This window comes from Eutrigla gurnardus (assembly GCF_963514095.1).
Source record: "Eutrigla gurnardus genome assembly, chromosome: 2".
NCBI classification, from domain to species: domain Eukaryota; kingdom Metazoa; phylum Chordata; class Actinopteri; order Perciformes; family Triglidae; genus Eutrigla; species Eutrigla gurnardus.
The window spans coordinates 24,412,252-24,422,589 of NC_139916.1; the positions used below are offsets into that span (position 1 = coordinate 24,412,252).

At 40.5% G+C, this 10,338-nt stretch overlaps 2 protein-coding genes across 3 annotated transcripts in view; one reads left to right on the top strand and one right to left on the bottom strand.

Annotated features, from left to right (window-relative positions):
* The window catches only part of epha8 (eph receptor A8), a 120,440-nt gene extending 115,740 nt beyond the window's left edge, over window positions 1-4,700 (top strand). For both annotated transcript variants that reach the window (XM_084023810.1, XM_084023811.1), the window contains exons 17-20: window positions 740-889; window positions 971-1,161; window positions 2,114-2,272; window positions 3,541-4,700. In XM_084023810.1, the coding sequence (XP_083879936.1) occupies window positions 740-889; window positions 971-1,161; window positions 2,114-2,272; window positions 3,541-3,655 (615 nt within the window). In that variant the 3' untranslated portion in view covers window positions 3,656-4,700. The remainder of the gene's footprint in view (window positions 1-739; window positions 890-970; window positions 1,162-2,113; window positions 2,273-3,540) is intronic.
* cldn19 (claudin 19) overlaps window positions 1-10,338 on the bottom strand; it is a 324,743-nt gene that overhangs the window by 242,467 nt on the left and 71,938 nt on the right. The gene's annotated exons all lie outside the window — the stretch shown is intronic.

A 10,338-nucleotide genomic window follows, 5' to 3' on the forward strand; every position in this document is an offset into this window, starting at 1 on the left:
AGGGGTAAAGTTTTTCTGTTTTTCTCCACCAACCGCAGTGAAGAATTGCATGTTGTCTTCACCATCTCCACCTGGATTTAAAGGTTAAGGCCAGCATTAATCTATATTTTTCTTATTGTCAACAAATCCCAGGACAAGACCAAAATCAACAATGTGTCTTATTGTCTGAGACACTCACATCTGCCTCTTTGTTTCTACTGAAGAGTAGTTTCAGTTTTTTTTTTGAAACGGCTATATACATCTCTAAAACAGCAGGGCACTCAAAGGGGAAACAATGGTGCTTCAGTGGGCGGCTATTTTCAAACGTGGATGAAAGGACATTTGTGGTCGCGTAATTATTTACAGCAGTAAGACGGTGAATGTAGGATCGAGTCAAAATTAACTACTGTGTAATGAAGGAACATGTCACCCAGTGCGAAAGTGTGGCTCATTGGTGTGTTTTTAGTTGTTAAACAACAATGGAGCTCAGAAGGTGTTTGATGCGTTGGATGCAAAGACAATGTTTTAGTGGGATATATTCTCGGTTGGCTTTTATTCAAAATAATAAGAAAAGCATTGAATATAGACAGACTAACCCTTTAACCAGCTGGGATCGGCTCCAACCCCCCCCCTGCGACCCTGAATACAGGAAAAAGTGGTAGACCATGGATAACCCTTTAAGCTGTGATCGTGAATTTGATTCAATAAACCTAAAGAAAGTCTGATACACTCAGGTCAAACTTCTTTTTGCACCTGACAGGGTGGAAAAATCCCAATCCGCTGGACAGCCCCAGAGGCCATCGCCTACAGGAAGTTCTCTTCCTCCAGCGACGTGTGGAGCTACGGCGTGGTCATGTGGGAGGTGACGTCCTATGGAGAGCGACCGTACTGGAACCTCACCAACAGAGATGTGAGCGCTGTTTCTTAACCAGCAAACTTCCGTGTGTTTTCACAGAAGACACTGTAGTCTCATCCATTTTTTGCTGTGCAGGTGATCAAATCTGTGGAGGAGGGCTACAGGCTGCCCGCTCCGATGGGCTGCCCCGGCCCTCTACATACGCTCATGCTCGACTGCTGGCAGAAGGATCGGAACGAGAGGCCGCGCTTTTGCCAGATAGTCACTGTTCTTGACAAGCTAATCCGCAACCCAGAGAACCTGAAGTCCATGGACACGCTCTGCAGGTGGGTGGGCCACTGAATTGATCCATGTTTGCAGTGAAGCAACATGTGTGCATTGTGTCACATGCCGAGGGGTCTTTTGATTTAATTTGGCCCGACAGTTCGCCAACATTTAATCAAATATTGGTTCATGTGATTAGAGGATTAAGCTGCAAATCAAAGCGGGAAACCATCTGCGAGGGGCTACGAAGATGATCTCCCGGACAATATATGGTGACAGGCTGTTAAGCTACTAAGTAACTGTCCTGGTGTGCGGGCAAAGTAAATCCAATCTCATCCCGCTGCTATCAAACATGAGCACGGTGGATTGAAGTTGATGGCCTAAAGTTTCCCTCAAAGTTCTCTGGCAAATGAAGTGAGCGGTCGCGTTCGTTTTCCAATAAGCTCATTCCTGATGGACGCGCTGTGCGTTAAGTAAAAGCCTTGCTGTGATATTGACATTGATCCGCAGTGAAACTGGGAGCAGGTTTGAGGGGACGACCGGGCCGAAGCCAGACCTGTGTAAATGTGCTCAGTTCAGATCCCGGGTCCGATGGAGCCAGCGGTGCATTGCACCATGCATATGTGGTGAGGAAAGTGGTCGGTAGAGGAAGAGGCAGAGGAGAAGTAGCAGTGTTAAGGATTTCTCCCTGTATTAATCTACCCAGCAGCCATCCTGCAACCACAGCCACCACCTCTTCTCTATCATTTTAACTGATATTGATTTTCTGCCTCAGTTACTGGCGCATTTCAGAGCCCCCCAGTTGCTCTGCCGTTTGCTCTTTTTCTGCCTCTTTTCTCATTTTTGAACTCCCTCTAACTAATCTTTTTGTCTGTCCATTAATCTCTCTCTCACTCTCTCTCTCTCTCTCACTCTCTCTCTCTCTCTCTCTCACTCTCTCTCTCTCTCTCTCTCTCTCTCTCTCACTCTCTCTCTCTGTCTATCTATGTCCATCTGTCTCTCTCCCTGCCACAGTTTAAGCAGTCCACCGCTGATGGAAAGAGCTATCCCCGACTTCAGCAGCTGTAACTCAGTGAATGAGTGGCTGGACACCATAAAGATGAGCCGCTACAAGGACCACTTTGCAGCAGGGGGATACCAAACTCTGGGGCACGTCATTAGCATGAACCAAGGGTGAGTAGTGACCGTGATGGAGAGTGATAACAACTCAGAGGTGATGGTAAGGCCTCAGCTTTTGGCAGCCGATGTATGTTGCTTAAAGACCCCGCGGGGTGAGAAATCACTGTTACAATGAAGTCCATTCGGCACACTTGAGGTATTATAAAATCCACGTAGTAAATTGCAAAGTATTAGTTTGATCCCTGTCATGTTTCTGACCCGCTCATTTTCTTTGTTAATTGCCACCTCCACAGCTCCGTTGAATGAGCCTCTTCCATTGAGCTCAGTCACAAGCATAATAAACCCTTCTATCTGAGCCAGGGGTCAGGATCTCGTTTTGATTTCAGTCAGCCTTCAAGTCTGTCTTTCACAATTACCATCATCTCTCCTGTAGTGGGAAAGTAAATGACTTAGGTCCTCGACAGCAAATCATGAGCTGTGTCTCATATAAAAGCTGATATCCAAATAAAGGCAGATCTCAATACTATCAAGCGATATGGTAAGGTGCGCTGGCAACAAACAAGTGAAGGATGGGTAAAAGGGGAAACATGGACGTGTTGTTCCCATTCTGACTACTAGCTTGAGACGATTTTCATTCCAGCTCTTTTCTTGGTTGGTAGAGGTTTTGCAAATCTTTGGATCGTGTCAAATCGTGTAGTATGTGATAGTGTTGTAGTATGTCTGATGGAAGATTAGAAGAAATTTGAAATGTAAGTTAATCTTGTATATGAAAACCAATATCATGGTATAGATCAAACTGAATCATGGGGCAACTTCCCTGGGAAGAGGGGGAAGCTGCACTGTTCTAGCGGTGTGGTAAGAATAGTAACAATGTGATCGTAACATCCCTGGTTTCTTTCTGGCCAGGTCCTTTGTTACATGTCATTCCCTTTTCTGTCTTCCTGTCTTTACTGTATGTGCACTGCAGTGGCATATGGAGCACATGTGACGCCCTAGGCAAGCTTGAAATCCGAAACACAAAGAAAAGTTTCTTTTTTTCCTTCTTTTTTACCATTAATCATTGGCATTTTCATGTTGAAACATTGCCGCTTAAGTTATCCTACAGAAGTTTCAGTTTGTTGCAATCTGCAAACTCACCGCTAGATGCTACTAAATCCTTCACACTGCTCCTTTAACGTGATATGGTGAACTTGATACCAAGCAGTTGCTTATTTAGTTATGGAGCTACATTATAAGCATTATATCATCGTTTTCTTCACTTGAGATGAAAGGGCTTCTCTCAGCTATCTGAGATTTTGTTTCTGTTTGTGCGTGTCATGCAGGGACATCCAGCGGCTCGGGGTGACACTGATGGGCCACCAGAAGAAGATCATGACGAGTGTGCAGGTGATGAGGGCGCAGGTCCTCAACAAGAGTGTGCCATCTGTGCACGTATAACTCCAACATTGAGGTTTCTAGAAACGCAGGCTTCTATAAGGACTCCATGGAATTTAAGATGGTCTGGAGAATAAGATATGTGGGAACTTTACAAGACTTTTTTCCTGAAGAGATTGAAGAACAAAACATGAAAGGTTTTAACTATGGAGCAAGTAAACATGACTTCTTTGAGACAAGTCCGAACTTTCATTTTTTTTTCCTATTCGATTGCATTTTCTGAGTTTAAATGTCTTGTTTATAAATGGAAAGACTGCCTTAATTGCCACAAATTACATTCATTTTATTGTCAGCAAAGAGAAGATAATTTATTAGTCATGAATTTATTAGAGAAATATGATTTACTGAATAGTGCGAATGCATGGAGTGATGTAGAGTGTAGGGACGGTGGGTGTTTTTAAATGTTCTGACGACACACGCACCTCTCCTGCAGTTGAGGAGACCGATGCCCCGAGTGAGGCTCGAGCCAGAGAAAAAGTGGAGAAAAGTGAGATAGCGCTCACCCAAGTTGCCAGATCATCTCCACAGCTGAGAAGACCTATTTCACCCCAGGCTATTAATACGAACGACGGGCACGTTCTTCTGCCGTCTAACCTTGATGAATGACCCCTGGAGAGCCTGAGAGCCCTCTGTCCAGATTGAAGCTGCGTGGCGCACAACTACTGTACTTGGAAGATGTTTGTATGATTCAGTTATGGTGCACTTTATTCTACAAACTCTCTGTGTTGTAGAGGCTTTGCAGTTGTGTCACAAATCTCTGCGCCACAACTGGAGTCACAATGTTGTTCTGCTGAAGAATTAGCTGTTTGAAAATATTACACAAATAATGACTAAAGTATGAAACAAAAGAAAGAGATATATAACATGAATTATAGTGTAGTAGGTCACTTGCTCATGAGATTTCTTCACTGTGACAGTTAACAGAAAATAAAATAAATTTAAATGACACATCATATGTTTACATACAAAATCAACATCGTAATGACCACTTCAAACAATATGATAAATGCTGCATCTGATGCAATTTTCAGTACATTTGGGGATTTATTGTTATACCTCGTTGGAAATGTAATCCAAATACACTGGTATTAAATATTCCTTTCTAATCTGATCAAATCTCAAATCTAGAACCTCTTCTTGACCTTGGGGATAGTAGTTTATTATAAATGAATCTTAACTAAAGGTTCACTACTGCAATTAGCATAGTCATCATGTGGCCAAAGTCAAATATATGAAATATAACATGAGAGCCAGGAAAATACAACAACTAGTATGTGGTTTCTCAGATAAGATTACCATGTCACTCTTTCGTTCTATTCTTTGAGTTCAAATATTTGAAACTTATAAAAAAATATATATTTCAAATATAATAAAATCTATTTCAGATATATTATATATACATTACAATATATATTTCTCAAAGCCTGCCAGGCTATATGATTTTCCTTGATTATTTTCAGACACAGAAATACATTTCACGCAACTTGCAGGAATTTTTAAAATGCATTTGGAAGATCCCATACATTGAAAAGGTATTTGATATTATAGCCAAAACTAACACCAGTTAACTTTTGCTTTTTGCAGCCATGTAGCTGGCAGCAAGCTCATACTAACCATGGATATAAAGAGAACTGGATACAGCGTTGGAGGCGGGACCTTTCATTTCTATGAAAGACGCTCAGTGGGGCACATGATGCAAAAAAAGAGTTTGACTTATAAAATTACCAGGATCTTCTGCATCCATGGGACAGTAGCAAGCGCTTTAGCATTTCCTATAACCCTGCCTCCCAACCGCTCGGGCTCAGGCCCGCTCACGTGAACATCATTGTGTTTATTCGTAGCAGAACTGCATTCATGAGCTTGCTTACTCGTTGTACCCTTGCGTAGTAGCCTAGCATAGTAGCTGCAGCAGCTGGTGTTTGTTTGGTAGGCTGCGGAACATATTAATTTGGATGTAATAATCCAATTTGGATGTAATAATGTTAATTTGGATGTAATAATCCAAAACCAACTGGCCTTGTTTTACAACTTAACTCAGCAACGTATCATAATCACAATAAATAGCTACTAGCCGGTAAGTGGTTGTACAGAGACCGGCTTTACAGTAGGCCTATAGAGCCAATGGATGTATTATAAGATTTAAAAGAAAAAGATGAATTGCAGCCTATAAATTCAGTATTACAACCACATACAGCTAGCATGGATCTGATGCACATTCATTATGCCTTGGGAAATAAGTATGGCTCGCTATTAGTGCATTTCACAACTTTTACGACCTAACAATTTAAATAAGGGCTATGGCGTCTCTTTCTCAGTGTGTCTTCCAGTTCTCTTTATAGGTACATGGTATAAATGCTAACTGACAGCTAGATGCTAGGTCTAGCTGCTACTCAGTTATCTAGTGCAGAAGAACGCTAATTAGCTGAGCACATTTTGATGTTATTTAACTGCTGCTAAAATATGAAACCAGTCAGATGTGTTTGTTAAATAATTATCAGTAAAAGAAGGCAGTAAGAAATATATGCTTGTGGGATTCTGTTTCAGCGCGAAGTATTGTTGAAGTTTCCCAGAATCAGCCAATGTTAATCGGTAGTTCAACAGTTTGACCTTGGCCCATGAATTTATATGAGAATTTATTCTAGAGTAGCTCATGACTGCCAAACCTACAAAATTGTGTAAATTTTTATATTTCCTTAAAATTTCCCTAAAATGTTTATCATTAAAATTCCTTAAATATTAACCCGATAAAAGCATACTGTACATCTTTTGAGCTTTCAACCAAAATTAAACACATAGTGGGGGGGGGGGGGGGGGCGCCCATGATTCCCAAGTTTTAATTTCAACATATTCAACAGTGATATTTTGCTTGGAGGGTGCGTCTACTGAAAGTCCTTTCATCCTCTTGGCATTTACGTACAAAATGTTACAGAAACATGTTTAATATTTCTAATATTTTTGGAATCCGCACAACAACTATTCAGTGCAATAAATCTGTACCACCCGAGTACATATCTAAATACATTTTTTGTGTGAATGCTAAGAATATGGTACACATCAGCTACACAGAAAAATGTAAAATAAAGTGTTACTTCTGATTAAATGTGGTCACGCTGTTCTGCCTCAGTGTTGATGAAAAGGTGAAGAAGAACATGTAAGTAGAATGTTAATATCTAAATGCTCTCAAAAGTACATAATAAGCCCTAATCATTTATACCCCTCTCCATGAAATCAAGAGAATGTCTTTTTCTTGTGCACCTCAGTAGGTTTTCCTCTAGATGATTGATGTCAGTTTTTATTAGAGAAGAACCTCATGATATTTCATGAATATGTATATTATAGTGGCATTTCACTACTGATTTCAAAATATTTCTTTTTTTCTTCTATCAATGCTTTTGAAGACACTGGACTTGAACTGAAAACCCATATTTTATAAAGTTAGGATATGTTTTTGCTAGATGAATTGATTTGTAATGTATACAGCAGATTCAGTCACTGGAAGGAAGAAAAAACGACAAAAAACTGATTTATTCACATTTCATTATTTATTCATGCTCATTTGTTTTTCAAATAATACAACTCTGAAAGGTTTTATTACAGTTGATGAATCATCCTTGTTGCTAATGACATAAATGTGCAAACTGTCCATAAATACACAATAAAGGAACGTTTGTCTGTGTGTGACTGCAACAGTAATTTTCCGTCTATTTCTAAAAAAAAAAAGATGATTTTCTTTTGGTTCATCATTTTTGCAGACTCTAAACCTCATGGGAGCTGTGTTTATTGAATGCAAACAAAACAATAATTGTTTATGTTGATTTGAATGGATATGTATTATCTAATATAATGTGAAAGGTTTAGTTTAACAGTGACAAACCCACAGAGACTTGTACGTATTTAGCTCGGTACAGCTAGTTTCATCTAGATCACTCTGTTTTTGCTCTGCAAAATAAGTTCTAATCATCATGCAGGCAGCTGATTTCAGAAAAAGGTGACTTGTTGTTACAGAAAGTCCTTTTCGCACCAAATGCTAAGAGAATACTTCACACAATTACATACAAAGTCAATGCAAACAGCATCCAAATTCCACGTGAATACATATCTGCTGAGTTGAGTTTTGCGTGGAGCCGTGTCATGGATCAGTGTTGAGAGTCAGGAGAAGTTCTCAAACTTCTGACGTCATCCAGATTCATGTGTAGGCCTACACATTAATCATCCACCCACCCAAATTAATTATCCACTTCTACCAGTCCCTTTAGGCTCTGTTGCTTTTTAAATGATGTATTGGGGTGTTGACGTAGGTCTATGAGTGTTTTCTAACAATTTACTGCTTTCAGTAACTAACGTTTGCAAGCACACAGTTATGTCTGTGCAGCAAATATCGAGGGACACTTGAGCAGCAAATCTCAAAACTATAGGCTGGTTATGAACTTGACAGAGGAAACGGAACAAAAATGTTAGCTTCTGAAGTGATGCTGCTGTTGGTGGTGTGTAGACTGGCACTGCGTCTCTCAGCTGCTCTCTGATATGTTCATCGTTTACAGGATGTAATAAATATTTTCCTCATTAATGATGTATTATTTCATTCATCCGCAATCCATTCACAATTAATGAGAATGTTAATTTTATGACCCAACCCGCCCGGGGATATAATTGCAACCTGTGCATCACTACCACTCGTGACGTCAGTCTCTACAGAGTCAGAACAACAGGGGATGGAGAGTCTAAAGACTACATGGTAAGTTGATGGTTATGTTGTGATGATGGTATGTGGTATCCATGGAGGTAAGTCATTCTTCCTTTTCAGAAGGAGTGCTCCTATTGGCTGTTGAGGGGATTAAATTCTATTTATTACACATAAACACACAATTGTATTTGTGCAACTAACACAAGGCACGATTTGGTTGATGTTTGTTGTGTATACACTTTTCCATATAGCAGCACACAAGGTAGATGTTTTTCAAAAAGAAGATGAATATTGAGTGGAATAGAGGGGACCAGAAGACTTCTTGTAGCCCCACTTTATTTATTATTGTGGTAACGTCTATGGCGTCTAACATGTTGGACCTTTTATCCAATCCACCATTGTATAATCAAGTTCAAATGAAATCAGCAGAAATAAACATTCAGTGGGACATACACCTCGCCACAGTCTAGCTGGACATGCGCAGTTGCATAATGAACTGAAAACATGGTTCCACTTCTCAATGGTTGGGGTCAGTTTCCACAGGATGATTCAATGTGGTGGATCAGCTTGCCGGCGGGTCCTCGAGTGGGACCTCTGCCTGGTGCTTTGAAAGGTCCAGGGTGCTCCATGCTCCCAGGGTTGCAAAGTTGGCAACCAATAAGTCTTGAAAGACTGATCCGATCTCATTTATCACACTTTGCGGGTGTACCACTTTGCCATGTCTTTACCATGCATAGACATACAATATGTGCTTATGATTCAATAGTATACAGCACAAAATTGCTTACTGCTGAGTACAAAGTTCATCATAGGTCAAGCCTCTTAATTTTGCTCTCAGAGCGCACCAGATTGGTGTAGTTTGTTATGGTCTTGGGTTTTGTTTTGTTAATTTCCTGTTTTATTAAGATGTTATCTACCTCCTTTTTCCTGTGTACATCTGACTTCCTGTCTTCGTGGTTTTCCCTCCTTTTTTCTGTGTATCACTTGTTGTTTCAGTCTTGCCAGTCTGCTCTGTTCCCTTTGTTTCCACCAATCAGTTTCCAGCCTGCCCTCATGTCTGCCCACCTGTGTCTTGTGATCTGATTACTTTCTTGTGTATTTAGTCTGTGTGTTTCCCTGTCAGAGTCAGCTTGTCTGCCTTAGTCCAGTGTGTTCCTGCTGTGTTTGTTCCTTGTGCCATACTGGTTTGTTTTTAAGTTTAGTCCTTTTGGTGTGTTTCCCTGCTCAGTCTGCTCCCTCCCTTTTTGGTTCTTGCCTATTTGTATCAGCTTTGGTCATTAATGCTAGCTTTTTGTTAAATTCAACCTACCTCTCTAATTTCTGCATTTGGGTCCTCTTTTGAACTCATATTGACATATTTAGTTTTTTGTGGGGAAGTGCATGCCCATGGACCATCCTAAAGAGTGCTATCCCCCTAGAAGAGTCTTACAAAATCCTGTTGGAAAAACTGAATGTCATCCAAACCTTGATGCCTGCTGCTGCTGTCAATTAAAACAAAATTAAATGTATTAATGAAATTGTCTGAGTGCCTTAAATAAACTTTGTTCACCTCCTGCTGCACTCATCCTCCCTGCATGGGATTTTACATGGATCCTTCTGGACAAACATGAAAGACATCAGCATGTGGTCCTGAACGCGTCAGACAGTCCTGCAGGAGACTTGAAATGTGTTGCATCATTTTAGCAATCACCTCACATGGTCCAAAGAGCATTTGTAATGAATATTGTTCCGATGTTCAGAGGGCAGAGCTCAAGGAAAATCTGTCTGAGTCTGTCAAACAGCCACCGTCATGACTTGGGTTGGTCACAGTGATGAAGAATATTTATATTCTACCTGAGCTGTTTGATCTGGACTTTGCAACATTCAGGTTGAAAACAATTGACTTTGACGTCCTTAATGTTCATTGCTGAGTTTTTGAGTAAATTGCTTTTTTTTCCGTGGGAATGAGGCCTGAAACATCATTTCGAGTGAATGAGCCTGATGAATCTGTGTCTGAGTAATT